The following is a 16,410-nucleotide window of genomic DNA, read 5'->3' as shown; positions in this document are numbered from 1 at the left end:
ACAACGAAGTGATTCACGAACCATTGTGTCCTGAACACAGGTTTACATTGGGAAAAAAAGGGGACCAGTTTTTTATGACGGGAAGTGTACATACAAAATAGGTTTTGAATGTTGTACTTGATAAAGAAAATGTATTGGTAATCAGCAATTTCAAAAGTCCCTTTTAATATAAAATTTTAAACAAATATGCGTTTTTCGGCCACATTATTTTTCATTTGCCATTTTGTTTTTCAGAAAAAATAATGTCAGATTCGTAATCAGCGATGCCAAAAAGCCATAAGTACGAAAGTAATTCCGAAGTGTATAAACAATATACGCTTTTAAACGTTCATGACCACGTTTTCCACATTTGGAACGACTATGCTCCGCTCAAACAGTGTCATAAGTCAAAAAAAAAAAAAGCAAAGTATCAAGAAAACGACATATAAAGTTTGTGGTAGAACCTTTCCGGATTTGATTAAAAAACTATTAAAATTAGTATAATAACTATTTCAATCAGTTACGAAGGTTTTTGAAGCTCTACAAAATAGTGTATTAATTCTGCTAAAAATATTTATAAAAATATTTTTTTTGAGTTATGACACTATACTGATAAAATAACGAAAACTTATACTTTTTAATGATGTAACTTTAAATACAAGTAACAACGTTAAACACAAAATACTGCAAAAAGAAAGATAAATAAGTGATAAATGTGTCACTTTTCTTGAGCATATAAGCAGATTGTTTTGAATAAAGTAATCACACGTCTTAACTCGACAAACGACGCTTTATACACATCTTGATGGACAAATGCCTTGAACAAGTCGATATGTGACACTGTTTAAGTTCGGTGCACCGTTGATTTTGGTTAATCATATAATGACTCTTGTGTCACCTAATGATAAATACTTGAAGTACTAAACACTGTTTGAGATAAGATTTTGTAGTTTTATTAAACTGTTGGTGCAATAAAACCGTTTATATTTTTTTTGAGTTGTGACACTACTTGAGCGGAGGTGCGTTTTACTTCAAAAACATTTTTGTAAAAACGTATAAGATTGTATGGGTCATTCGACAAATATACAACTCTCTTGGATTATCTCGACAACGAATATTTTAGTGTACAACATAAGAAGTACGAAAGTAAATGGCTCTAATAATTATTCCAATAAACAATAATCTCAGTTTCTCAGTAAAATATTCGTTGTGGAGATAATCCAAGAGAGTCATATGTTGGTGGAATAGGGTATAAGTTATTTATGAAAAACCGCTTTAAAACACGCATTTTTTCACGAAAAATTAAAATCTTTGATCCTTAAAGTATTAATTTATATATTTTAATAACTAGACATAACAATCTATCGATTTATGGGGTTATTTTTAATAAAATAATTTTCATCCCCCAGAAAAAGTGCAATCCACCCCCAGGGTAAAAGCGCAAGTTGGCAGCATGCCACTTTTGTTTCTTGGGGTATTGTCCACTCACCAATTTTCATGAAAATCAATGGAGGTTCAACGAAATCGGAGGTGAAAACATTCAGTGACTGCCCGATTTCATAATAAAGTTAAAGGAGACTTTAACTTAAAGGAGGCTTTAATGAATACATAATCAATTATTTAAAGCCTCCTTTAATTTAAAGTAGCCTTTAACTTTATTATGAAATCGGGCGTAAACTATTTCTAGGTTTAGGTTTAAGTATAGGGAATGCTTCATAAAAATGAAGAAAGAGAATAAGTGAAAATATTAAAAAAAAATAAAATATAGGATTGTATGTACATTTAGAAAATATGAAAAAAGAAAACATAATTTTCTTTTGTACTCTTTACACGAATATTCGTCAATTATTTCTATTAACCTTAATTTGAAAATTACAACATATTGTATGCCTTATTATGTAAAATAAAAAATTAATTATGTATTCTTTCTATACAGGGTGTTTATTCCGTAGAGACATCGATGAAATACAAATGGTCATTAAATACCCTGCATGGTAGTGTAAAACTTCATATTGTAAGTACAGGGATTATCAGGGGAGGGGTAATCTAAATATGAGAAAATATACACGGTGTTCTATTTAAAAAGCACTTACCGTAATCTTACAAGTGTACATATTCAGTCTTTTTGTACTGACTGATTTTGTACTCACTTCTATTTTTCCAAGTTTATATAATTCTACGAAATTTGTTAAGTCTACTTTTGGATTGTTTGTCAGCGCAAATTCGGGAACCTGAAATAAACATGAATATTTTTTTATGTTTACTTACTATATAATAGAGCCAAAAAAATCACGTACACAGGGTGTCCCAAAAAGATTGGTCATAAATTATACCACGGCTTCTGTGATCAAAAGTAGGTTGATTGAACCTCACATACCCATATACAATAGTGATCACAAAAAAAGTTACAACCCTCTGAAGTTACAAAATGAAAATTGATTTTTTTCATATATCAAAAACTTTAAAAATAAGAGTGAAATTTGTACACCCTATACAAATTTTATGGGGTTTTGTTCCCTTACCCCAAAGTTTTGTGTATGTTTCAATTAAATTATTATTGTGGTACCATTAGTTAGACACAACATTTTTTTGTCTCTTAGTATTTTTTCGATAAGCCAGTTTTTATTGAGATGCGGCTTCTATTTTAATGTTTACATAAAAATTTTATGGGGGTTTCGTTCCTTTAAACCCCTCAAATATCAGTGTTTTTAAATCTTTTTTGCCTCGTAGTATTTTTTCGATAAGGAACCTTTTATCGAGATGTGGCTTCTTGTTTAAAATGGTTCAAAATATACCTAAAAAATAATAAATAAATTTTCATATATTACCAGGTCTCTATAATCGTACTTAGCCATAACCATATACAAACATGTGGTGGATTTGACAAATATTCAAAATATCTCGATAAAAACTGACTTTTCGAGAAAGTACTGAGGCAAAAAAGTTTTAAAAACATTGGTGTTTAACTAATAGTACTACAATAATAATAATTTAATAGAAACATACAAAAGTATAGGGGGGGTTTAAGGAACAAAACAACATTTTATGGATAGCGCAAATTTCATTCTAATTTTTTTAAAGATGTTCCTGCCATAAAAATGCCGTATGTCCATTTTCAATGAAAAATCGCAAATAATTTTCGATATAACATAACATAATCGATGTTCCTCTTATCTTTTACCGGATTGGAAAAAAATTATTTTCATTTTGTAATTTCAAAGGGCTGTAACTTCTTTATGTGCACATTTGTACTAAGGTAAGTAAGGTTTTAATCAACCTATTTTTGACCCCAGAATCTGTGGTATAGTTTATGACCAATCTTTTCGGGACACCCTGTATATTAACTTCAAAGACATACTGAATGAACTAATGGTCCTGAGAATTACCCTACCTTCCTACCCTACTTTACTATTGGACTTGTGCCGTGCTTGTACTTGCAAATAACTGGAAAAGTATTAACTTAGTGAAAAAACTCTATAAAACAGAAGTTGCTTAGAATTTAGAATTAATTAGTATCCATTTCCGTATATACTTTGAACATGTTTTTTCAAGTCCGAGAGGAGTGACTTTTTTCTGAGCATTATGTGGACCATACAGAACAATTTGGTGTTGGAGGATAACTTTAACTTTGGATGTCTGGGTTTGGGTCTAGTTATACCATACTATTATTATATTTCGTTTAACTTACACTGACTGGCGGGGGAGTGACATCGCTCACAGGGCTGCTGTTCCCGCTATCTCGCTCGAAGTTGACTTCTGATATCTTTGGCGTTATTATTCTCCCGATGTCTCGCTCTAAGTTGATTTCTGGCATCTTTGGCGTTATCAATTTCCCGCTATCTCGCTCTAAGTTGATTTCTGACATCTTTTGCGTGATCATCCTCCTTCTACTAGAGCCGGAATTGTTAACCTCCTCCTCCTCCAAAGAGGCCTTTCTGATTTCTCGTAACGTGTTGGCAGCGAAAGCCGTATTGCTCTTTGTGAAAACATCCTAAAATTATAACCAGATTAATCATAGTGTGTAAGATATCAACATTTACGTCAGTCAATGAGAGCAAAAACAGGATATTACCTCCGAATTCTATCCTGAAATTTTGAGAATAGGCTCTACTTATCTCCTTATTCAAAGTCTACCCTATGCCGATTTGCGCTTTTATCTTAGGGGTTTGTAGCCTAATAAAATAAAAATCAAAATGTAAATTCGTACAGGTTAAAACAAATTTTATATTAAAGTTTAGGTGGGTACAAAAGATATTTTCAAGAAAGTATCCAAATCATACAAGGGGATCATTGTTTAAATAATTAAAAAGGGGTCATTTTTGCAAAAAAAATACTTTTTTAACTGCTGAGGTAATTCACTTATTAATGAAGGTCTATGGGATTTTTTTCTGCAAACTTGAAGGGTAAATCTTTCACATAAGACTTACTAAATTAAATTTGACCTCCTATGTATTTAAATAATTGTATATAAAACTTTAAAAACAAATTTGCAAAAAATTATTTTTAACGTTTTAAATAAGCACTATAAAATATCTTATTTTACAGACTAAGTTGCGCTATTTTACCAGTATTAAGCAAAAAAAAAATTGGTTGAAAAATATTTAATATTTTTTGAGATATTGAATTTGTTTATTAAATGTTACTATATTTTCAATTGCAAAAACGCGGTTGTTGCCAAAAAAATATTCACCTACTTAAGATCTAATTATTTTTATTTTTATGTACGTTTTCGATAAACGTATTGATAAATTCAAATTTCAATTAAACTCCTCCCCTAAAATGGCATTTGAAAATTATTCAAATTTGTTTATAATTTTTTTTTAATAACGTCGCGGGGATTAAGTATTTTGAAATGCCGTTTCGATAATTGGGTTCCTGGGAATTTTTTACTAATTAACAAAATTTTGTTGTCGTTTTTTCTTCTTCTTTTTTTTTCTTGGGAGTTATATTACTACTGGCCCTTTTAGGGTTAAATTTTATTAAGAATATCTAATCTCTGAGTTGTAGATTCTAGACCTAAAAATATTAAGATTTAACCAAAATCTCTTAAATAAAATGTGGCTACTTACTGAGTTACAGAGTGTTTTATTTAAAAATTTAGAAATTTTTGTTACCAATTACTTTAAAACTATTTGACGTATCCTTATCATACTTGGCGGAACGTGTGGCTATTATACAACCTACTAAATTGGGATTAATAATCGTTTCTAGCTAGTGCCAGAGGCGTACGACAGGGGATAGTGAATGATTGACCCTCCCCAAATTCTACGCCACTGAGTGAATTACTATTTTAGCGAAATGTTTCGATTCTCCAATACTTTGTATGTAAATAACTTTATTGGTATCCATAAAGTCATCAGTTTGAGAGATATTGGAAGTTTAAAATGAATGAATGAATGAATCAAAATAACTATGCCGTTTCATTTTTAACGTCCAATATCTCGAAAACTAATGACTTAATCGTTACCAGTAAAGAGTATATTATTTACATATAAAGTATTGGAGAATCGAAAAATTTCGCTAAAATAGTAATTCCCTCAGTGGCGTAGAATTTGGGAAGAGTAAACCATTTACTATCCCCTGTCGTACGCTTCTGGTAGTAGCTAGAAACTTTTATTTATCACAATTTAGTAGAATGTATAGTACCCACACTTTCTGCCAAGTATAATAAGGATACGTCAAATAGTTTGAAAGTACTTGGTAAAAATAATTTTTAAATTTTTAATTAAAACACCCTGTAACTCAGTAAGTAGCCACATTTTATTTACGTGATTTTAGACCAATCTTAATATTTTTAGGTCTAGAATCTACAACTTAGAGATTCGACATTCTTAATGAAACTTAACCCTAAAAGGGTCCGTAGTAATATAACTCCAAGAAAAAAAAGAAGAGGAAAAAAAGACAAAAAAATTTGTTAATTAGTGAAAAATTCCCAGGAACCCAATTATCGAAACGGCATTTCAAAATATTTAATATCCGCAACGTTATTAAAAAAACAAATTATAAACAAATTTGAATAATTTTCAAATGCCATTTTAGGGTGAAGTTTAATTGAAATTTAAATTTGTCAATACATTTATCGAAAATATACATAAAAATAAAAATAATAAGATTTAATATAGGTGAATATTTCTTTGGCAACAACCGCGTTTTTGCAATTGAAAATAGAGCAACATTTAATAATCAAATTCAATATCTCAAAAAATATTAAATATTTTTGGACCAATTTTTTTTTGTTTAATACTGATAACTTAGTGCAACTTCTCCTGTAAAATAAGATATTTTATAGTGCTTATTTAAATCGCTAAAAATAATTTTTTGCAAATTTGTTTTTTAAAGTTTTATGTATAATTATTTAAATAAATATAGGGTCAAATTTAATTTAGTAAGACTTATGTGAAAGATTTACCCTTCAGCTTTGAAGAAAATAATTCTATAGACCTTCATTAGTAACTGAATGACCTCAGCAGTTAAAAAAGTAATTTTTTGCAAAAATGACCCCTCTTTAATTATTTAAACAATGATCCCCTTGTATGATTTGGATACTTTCTTGAAAATATCTTTTGTACCCACCTAAACTTTGATATAAAATTTGTTTCAACCTGTACGAATTTACCTTTTGATTTACATGTAGTGTAATTTTATTTTACTAGACTATTGGTCAAAATAACCACAGAAGTGGCTAGAGAATCTAATTCTAAGCAAAAACTGCTCTATAATTTGCTTAATACTTTGTGAGTTATTCGTGGTTGAAAATTTGCCATTTTCATTGAAAAATGTCACCGTTTTAGACGTTTTTTTTGCAAATACCTTAAAAATATGCATCTAACGAAAAAAACTATCTAAAACATTTTTGTAACATATCAAAAATCAAAGATACTCGTGTTTTCATAAATCTTTTAGTTATAATACAAAAATAGATACGGTAGATTAAGAGATTTTTTTGGTGCATGCTCAAATCGGTGTGTTTAACTTAAAATAACAGAGAAATAGTCGATATTAGGGGTATAACGCTATTACCAACATCTTTTGTAGTACTTGAAAAGACCTTTAAAACGAGCACTGTTAAATGTCGAGTAGATTCAAACTAACCGATATATGGCGCACAAAATTGATGACTAATATATTTAAAGGAAAAATATGAGTATATTTAACCCCTCATCCACCAAAATTTAAATGAATGGTTTTTGAAAAAAATTAAATCAAATTATAGAGCGCATTTTTAAATTTTCTTTAAAATCTTTCTTTTTCTCCATGTAACTCGAAAAAAAGATATATACAGTAGTGAAAGAAAAAACAAAATTGTTATCTGAAAAGACCCTACATTTTTGTACTGTATTTTTTTCGTATCTCATATCATTTTTGAGTTACATGGAGAAAAAGGAAGAATTTTAAGAAAATTTAAAAATGCGCTCTATAATTTGATCTTATTTTTTTTTCAAAAACAATTCATTTCCAATCCGTCCAACTTTTTTAACATAGAAATAACACTATAATAAAAGGTATTATAGAAGGAAAACGATGCATTTAAATTCTGGTGGATGAGGGGTTAAATATACTTGTCATTTTTCCTTAAAATACATTAGTCATCAATTTTTTTTGCATTTTAACTCTTCTTCTTCTTCTACGGCACTACTGCCCAAATTGAGCCTGGCCTCCCTTATTTTTTGCCTCCTTTACCTTAACTCGCTTAGTTTGAATGTAATCCATTACTAATCGAAATTTAACAGTGCTCATTTTAAAGGTCTTTCAACTACTACAAAAGGCATTGTTCATTATACCCCATTATAAAAAATCTACCGTTTCTCTATTATTTTAAGTTTGCCACACCGGTTTGAGCATGCACAAAAAAAAACAAACTCTTTTAATCTACTAAATATCTCTTTTTGTATGATAACTAGAAGGTTTATGAAAACACGAATCTCTTTGATTTTTCATCAACTATAAAAATGTTTTATATAGTTTTTTCGTGATATGCATAATGTTTAGGGTATTCGCAAAAACCGCCTGTCAAATATCAAACATTTATTATTCATATCCGATATTTAATACTATAATTTTATCACCCCGTATATGAAATGAACCAATTTGTTATTGTATATTTACATGTGCGGGTCTCTAATTTGGTTCACGAGTTGTAAATTGTAAACAAAAATTCGGGCAATTGCATATTTAATTTGATTAATATAATATATTTCTTTGTTCTCAATATTTTGTAAACATACTCAGCGCGTGGCCTGACACCAATACTGGTGCCACCGCTGAGAAAGAATATACATTTTAGAATAATTCACAAGAATCAACTCCTCCAGTCAAGATGTAACTTCAAATACAGTCTTCAACTAAATCGCGTACAAGTCACACTCAGTACTCAACGTTCTCCCGGGGTAACTACCCTAGTGTCGGTGTTATAAATAAATTCTGTAATTGCTATTGGTGTTTCCATTTTCTGAAGAGCCTCCTCCACTGACCTCGAACATTTTTCAATGAAAATAGCAAATTTTCAACCGCGAATAACTAAAAAAGTATCGAGTTTATAAAAAAAATTATAGAGCAGTTTTTGCTTAAAATTAGGTTCTCTAGCCACTTCCGTGGTTATTTTGACCAAAAAAATTTCCACCCCCGACAAGAGGTGGGAACTATTCCCAAGATAAAAGCGCACATCAGCATAGGGTAGACTTTGAATTAGGAGATAAGTAGAGGCTATTCTCAAAATTTCATTAAAATGCATGCAGTAGGATAGAATTCAGATCCAAATACCCTCACTGACTGCACTAATTGTAGTAATCTGCGAAAATTACATGTGCCGCGAGAAACAATGATACCAGACATACCCTACACTTTTGACTGTAGATTATGAAACTTGGTGACGTTGCCGAATTGTGAAATAAATCCTCAGTAGCCTGAAATTGATAATAAAAATGAAATTAAATTTATAACAAAGGAACTCAAAGGGAAACATTTGAAACATACCTTTCGACTGGAGGTAGGTTTCTATCGTTGAGTAAAGATGGAGGAAAAAATGATGAAAAAGGTAAATGAAAAATTGGATAGTATGTAGGAGAAAAAGATGAAAAAGGTAGGTGAAAAATGAGATAGTATGCAGGAGAGAGGTATAGGAATGGAACAAAAAATTGATTAAGTGCAAAATTATTTTCAGCTAATGAAAGTAGAAATTGCAAAATTAAAATCCGAAAATGCAGCATTAAAATCAAAAAATAGAGCACACGAAAAAAAAATAGAGAAGCTAGACGGCGAAATAAGAAAGAAAAATATGATGAAAAAGAGGGTGAACAAGAAAATGGTACGAAAACTACTGAGAGAAACTACTCTACAGAAAGAAGGAACAAAAATGCTGATTAAAAAGGACACCCGATGGAAGCCAGAAAGTTAAAGACCAAGGAAGACCTAGAGAGAAACAGGACTAAGTCATGAGAAACATCAAAATCCTAAAGGAGATAAACCGGAGACAGATCGAAATGAGTGGAAGAAACTGGTAATGAAAGCTAAAGCAAACAACAAACATTTGACAATGCACAAAAGGAATGCGGAGGGATGCGCAGGAGAAGGTTGTATAAGGAGAGGAAATCTCGCTCATCACGCCAGAAGGAAAGAAAATGGCAGGATCGCTTCGCTCAGCTCGCGTAGCTTAGGGTAGGGTTGTGACTCGTCGAATTCGCTCAGGTCGCCAATATGGTCGGAATACGTTTAATTCACCTATTATACCTGTACGGTTATTCTCCGTTCAGCACACAGAGAATAATCAAATGGATTACTGTTCCGTCTTTTATACTGACAGAGATGGTATAAAAACATGTTTTGGTTAATACATAGGCGTACCTACTCTAGACGATAAAATTATATTATCGTCACATTCTTCAAGGTATTTTTTTAATGGCATACACATTAGTCATTCAGCCAGTTGCAATAGATTATCCAGTCATACAAATACACAATCCTATCCCTAATACGAAATTAACGGATAATTATTAGAAGAAAATATGATAGGGAAATTACGGGATCACTTGCTACTCGACTTGGGGCCCATCAAGACATTTTTTGTAGATAGACAATACTGGACTACGGATAAGATGTTACAACATTTAGGATAAACAAATGCTTCAAGGTGGTTGGAAAAGCAAATATATACTAGACTAGTTCTGTGCTGATAAGTAAAATGGTTTAAACCGTTAAAAAAATCGATAAAAAACAATGAAAAGCAATTGAATTTCAATGCTTAGATTAATTTAACAGTTAATTTCAAACTAAAAGTGAAAATATATAGATTTCTATTACTTTTTATCGATTTTTTTAACGTACTAAAAAACTTAAATCAACATTGATATTTTTGACATACATGGGGGTAGGGTTTAAAATTTTTTGAAATTTTCGATTTTTTATATGAAAGCACATACAAGAATACTCTCTGAAATTTTTAGATTTATCGGGACAAAAGTACCAGAAATACAGCATGTTGAATATCCCTACCTTCGACTCTATTTGCAACAGTCTCGTGCCAACGCGCTTGTGCGTAGTGAGAAACGTTAAACAGCTGTTCCCCTTGTCTGCTGTAAATTACTCCGCGATTCAAAAACATATTCCGGCGTGCATCACTTTACGATTTGACAATCATTAAAAAACAGAAATTGACAGAAATTAAAAACAAAAGTTGTCAAAACTTTTTTCCCAAAACTGCTTTTTTCCAAAGATGGTGGACATTATGACTCATAAGTATACAACTACTTGACCAATCCATCTGGAATTTTGTATAGATATTCTTTAAGACAGTTTGTGAGGTAACGCTGCTGCCGAGATATTTTTTTCTATTTTTTTTTTGTTTAACAATAATAAATACATATCGCCGCTTCGCAAGAAGGTAGGCTTAAGTCAAAGGAGGCGATTTTAGAGGAGAGGCATGTTAAAATTTTATAGATATGATTACGGGCATAACTCCAAATAAGTTGTTACTTTCAAGAAATTACCTATACAATTTTGTTATAAATATATCTAAATACAAACTGTGATAACTAGATAAATTTATAAAGTGTTAAAATGGTTAAATTTTATCAATTTGTTTCCCATAGAGTTGAGTCTTTTTTCCTGAGAAACATTCACTTCAACTTTGTTAAAACGTTGACCTAACTACAAAAAGGTCCTTATTTTAGAGAGAATTTTCACAAAAACTAATCGTAAATATAAGAACAGTCGTCCTTGACGAGAAGTAAACACACAAATTGCTTCACATTCTGCTGCGTAACTAATTTGGGTCTTGTATATACGAAAATATTAAGTATTTAACTACTCTCGCGCCAAACAAATATAGACACTTGGTGCCATCTCTTAGCGACTATTATTATTAACGTCATAAGTCTTTATTCACGCGATACTTTTATTTTTAGTAGATCTGCATTAATAAGTCAATTTGCGATATGTTGATTTTCACCATTTACAAAAAATGTCATTATTTTCACTTCTGAGTGATACCAAAAACTCAAAAATGGTTAAAACTAAAAAACTACACAGCGTTACTTCGAGGAACTCGTAAGCTAATAAAATATTTTTGAATTTTTTGTTTCGCATGATCCAATGACGAGTGAATGTAAATGTGCGCGAATTCATCAAAATTGTTGGTGCCAGGCGCAGATACATTATACGTTAGTTCTGATTGGGCATTTCAATGACATGACATTCCAATATGGCGGCTGTGGTTAAAGAATGTGTTTGTTAAGTATTGTTTTAAGTTGTGAGAATAGGGACAAATGCGAGTTTATAATTGTACTGACTTTTTAAATAGTTTTTATATATTTTTTGGACTTATTAATACAGAAAAAAAATACGAGTGTACTTTGTACGCACGTTAGGAGTTATACTTCTATTAAAATTGTGTAGAAAATCTGACGTCCTTTAGATTTTTTATAATTCCTCCAGGGAAAAGCAATTGCTGGGACGCTCCAGTTCGTCAAAAAATGACGGATTAACATTATTTATCGAGAATTTACCATTTTTAATGATTTTAAAATTTGACGAAAATACAGCAGATACTTGAAAGGCTAGTTTAATATTTAAATAAAAATAAAATTAAAATGTTTAAAATATATTTTGTTTCGTTGAAATCATAAAAATAGAAGTATAACTTCTTACGTGCATACAAAGTACACATGCTCTTTTTTTTTTGAAGTGTCTGTAAAAATTTGTTGCGATTAGCTATTTTGCCTTGAAATTTTTATTGAATATTCTTGGAATTGTACTAAATATGCTTATTACATTTAAAAAGAAAATTAAAAAAAATTCACAAAAATGTGCTTGAAATGATGATTTCAATTCATACCCCCACCCCCCTTAAGGCCTGTTTACTTATCAGCACAGAATTATTAAGACAAAAAATTACTTACTATATCATCATAAGTTACTTGTAATCGACTGTTTTGTGAAGAATTTGGTGGGTTCTGTGACGTTTGTTTCTGTAACCTTGGAGGTAAATTTTTGCTGTGGGAAAATGAAGAATGATCCGGCACCACTACTTTTGAAGCTATTTTAGGTTGTTTGTAGTCTACAAATTGATTGTGGGCTACTCTAGCGACTCTGGGTGATGTGAATTGTTTTTTGTCATAATACTTTTGAGAATTGTTCGCACGCCAAGTTCTCGGTGGAGGCGCTTTTAAAAAACGGGCACGTTTCAACTTTTTCGGCCTAAAAAAATAAAAAAAAGGTATGCAGCTTGGTTTTTATTCTAATTCTAAATAACGGTCTGAAACTGAATTGTAAATCTGTTTTTACGCCTGTACGTTTTCAGATGGCGAAGGAGATAGTAATCGTTGGGCTGAAAAGATCGTAGGCTAACATAGAAAGAAATTCTGGTTGATAAAATTTGATTTTATTATTCAATATAGTTATGTTGAACATAACTGTTGATTGGACTCTGGTGTGAAATGATGGAGCCATGTTTCATCCATTGTAATATATCGACGCAAAAATTCGGTTTTATTACGATTGAAGAGCTTTAAACAAATCTCAGAATCATCAATACGTTGTTGTTTTTGATAGATTGTGAGCACTCGCAGCACCCACTTTGCATAGAGCTTTCGCATAACCAAATATTCATGCACAATATATCCAACACCTTCCTTTGATATCTTTACAGTCTCAGCTATCTCAAACAACTTCACTTTACGGCCAGTCAAAATTATTTTCAGGACTTTTTTGATGTTTTCGTCGATAACAGCCTCTTTGGGACTTCCTCTGTGTGCATAGTACTCGGTGCTCATTTCGGCTCGTTTAAACTTAGCAAACTATTTTTCAACTGTTGATTTTCTTGGTGCAGAGTCCGAATAATGTTTATCAAGGCAAGCTTTGGCTTCAACAGTATTTTTTTTTCGCGAAAAAGCAATGCATTATTAAGACACGAAATTCCTTTTTATCCATTTTTTAAACTAACAAAACTTGTTCCATTCAAAATGATATATCCCATAAACTAATAGTTTGACAGCTGCCAAATTTATAAGCGCATCTTTTGAAGGGCTGACTAAAAATCATATTAATACCAGTAGTGTCAACCTACGAACTCTTGGACTGGAATTATACCGGCTCAGCTCCAGCAGGGTCTGCAGATTAGTGCCCCCAAGGGTAATAAGGTCCGTCTTGATAACACTGCCTTGACGCCAGCACATTTATGATTGAATGTACCTTAACTATGTCAAGATTACTCACGTTCTTGGAGAACCATCTCGACGAATGGTAATCTATACAATTAATGGTTGAACAACTATGGTCAAGATGGCAACCGCTATACTTGAACGAGACGAGCTACAATGCGCCAGAAATTGAGATCCAATTGATACCGTATGTTAAGCTAGGATCTCTCGTGCTGATCAAAGACGACAGGGCTCCTCCACTTCAATAGACTCTTGGGCAAGTCAGAAAAATGTATCCAGGTTTCGGATGGAGTTGCAATGCAGTACAATGTTAACCTTTCCTTTTAGTTGATCAATCTTTGTCTTCTTTTGTTAGTTCTGTAGGTTTTTGAAAGAACTGCGTTCTTTCAAGGGGTTTGCTTTGAAAGAATATCTAGACAAAAATTTTATTTGGTTATTTTCTAAGTGTAAGATTTGACAACACTGTTATGGTTGACGCTAACAGTAAACATCAACTTTTTGTAATATAAGTTTTCATTTATAATTTAATCATAATTGATTAATTCAGGAATATAGTCAATCATCATTGATTTGCCTGAAGTTCATACATAATTAGTTGGTTACAGATGGGGCCAGAATTGAAGATAAATGTAGTGAGGGGGAAACCTCACATATCCTCTGGAAGTGCCCGGCACTGGCATGGTAAGGCAGCAGATCCTGGATTCGTCCTCCTTTATGTAACTGAGCCAAAAGAAACTTGTAAAGAGACTTGTGGCTTTCTCTGAGGCAACACAGTTAGTAATAGATAAGACGTTCGGAAGGCAAGAAAAGCTTAGATTTAAAGCCTCTACTGATCCTAGTGCTCACAAATGTGTTCTACTTTGATGTACCATGACCACACTATTGTATGAAGTAACAGTTATTTTGTTAAAAGGCAAAAATATAATATTTGGAATAAATGTTTGCATTTTATAAGTTCATGTTACTTACGGTTTTTGTTTTTTAACCATATCGACAATATGAGCTGATGCCTCAATACGCTGGGCTTGAACGACAATTTCTCCATTGCTATTTTGAGTCAAATTCAATGTAGGGGCAGATTTTAAAAACTCTTCCAGAGATCTATAACCTAACTTGGCATATGGTATTCTTTCCCCTTCAAGTGTTCTATAATCTCCTAAAAATTTACAAAAAATAAATAAATATTATTATACTATATTAAAAAAATTGTATCACACATGCTTGCAATTTTATTATTTTAGAAAGATAAATGAGAATCCTTATGTTGCGGAAATGAGAATGCCTAGATGGATGAATGGAGTAACAAAAAATGATAAAATTAGGAGAGTATTTTGGAAAACTCTAGGGGTGGCACCAATTGATGCCAAAATTAGGGAGCATAGGTTAAGATGGTTTGGTCATGTTTAACGTCAAACATTAATCACCCAATACAAAGAATTGATGAGCTGTGAGTTCTTGCAAGAAGCAGGAGAGGAAGACCTGGGGGGACACATATGACCAAAGATAGAAATTTATGGAGAAATGGAATTAGGGAAGCTGACCCGCACAGGGATAATGCCAAAGAGAATGACGGTGATAGCAATAGAGATACAGGGTATCAAATCAGACAATGTTTTAATAAAATTGGTCACATCTCATAAACGTATAAATGCTAGAATAAAGAAGACAGCAAAAACATCAAGAAGAATGGAAAATGACATCTTAAAACATCAATTCAGTAAAAAAAGGAATATGTACAACACAACAATATGCAATAATTAAAGAGTAACATCAACACATCAACATTTAATAGACTATGCAGAAGTTATAAGTGAAGATTAGTGAAAAAGAAACATGCAATGAGAAGAAATGTGCACAAAATCAGTATTTTTTTCAGTTTTAATTTTTAAGTCACATAAAAGGCGTTTGAAGGTAATATGTATATTGTATAGCTATCCATTTATGTATTCCTTATATTTTCCCTGTTCATGAAATTAATGATAGTGTATTATCTGAGAGAAGAAAAAGCTGAAGTGATGAAAAATTCCCTTGAAAGATGGCTGATGATGTAGATTTTATAGAAGTAGAACGTAGTCACAAAAGATTATCAAGAAACTCAGGAATAATTCACTTCTCAGAAAAAGTCAAAAGAATAATGAAATACCTAAAAGCAAAGAAAAAGCACCAGGAGCAAACAAGGTCACAGAGCACTAAAAAATCTTCCAAAAAAAGCAATCTAATGCGGTGCTCAAACTAAGATTTCTTAAGAAATGAACGAAGGACAAGTGTTGATTCGGAAAGCAGGAAAAAATGAGTATTCGCCCAAAATTACAGTCCAATCATCATTTGGAAGAAATAGCAATCTAAGATTGAAAACGAAGCTAAGAATGATAAGCAGCGTCATCACAGCAGCCATAACATATGAATCAGTAGCTTGAGACCGAAGCTGTAAAACCAACAGGAAGAAGATACAAGTATGTAGCACATAACCAAATTATAAGGGAGGTTGTGAATATTCCCATATATCAGAAAGGTTTCTATGCAGAGAAACCAAAGAGGTAAAAATTATAGATAAAATAAATGAAAAAACGTACACAATCTTGAATGACCTAAGTAATCCGAATGAAAGTCTAAGGAACTTGATGAACTACTAGGAAAACAGACCGGCAAGGAACATTTATCAATCTCTTGCTGAGTTCTGAGTTTTAGGTCCAAAAGGGGACAACAATTTTTCCACAGGTCCCCAGATGAAGCAACTGCGATACCCTTCAGGTGGTCGGCAAGATATATGATACCATTC

The 16,410-nt window shown here is 31.8% G+C and overlaps 1 protein-coding gene across 3 annotated transcripts in view; it reads right to left on the bottom strand.

Moving 5' to 3' along the window:
* Nucleotides 1-16,410, bottom strand: part of LOC114327302 (tudor domain-containing protein 7-like) — a 192,937-nt gene that overhangs the window by 86,749 nt on the left and 89,778 nt on the right. For all 3 annotated transcript variants that reach the window (XM_028275884.2, XM_028275907.2, XM_028275892.2), the window contains exons 3-6: nt 14,601-14,787; nt 12,372-12,669; nt 3,668-3,970; nt 2,073-2,210 (exon numbers count right to left, since the gene is read on the bottom strand). In XM_028275884.2, coding sequence (XP_028131685.1) covers nt 2,073-2,210; nt 3,668-3,970; nt 12,372-12,669; nt 14,601-14,787 — 926 coding nt within the window. The remainder of the gene's footprint in view (nt 1-2,072; nt 2,211-3,667; nt 3,971-12,371; nt 12,670-14,600; nt 14,788-16,410) is intronic.

This window comes from Diabrotica virgifera, chromosome 4 (genome assembly GCF_917563875.1).
Source record: "Diabrotica virgifera virgifera chromosome 4, PGI_DIABVI_V3a".
Lineage (NCBI taxonomy): Eukaryota > Metazoa > Arthropoda > Insecta > Coleoptera > Chrysomelidae > Diabrotica > Diabrotica virgifera.
This window is presented reverse-complemented; position numbering and strand designations above follow the sequence as displayed.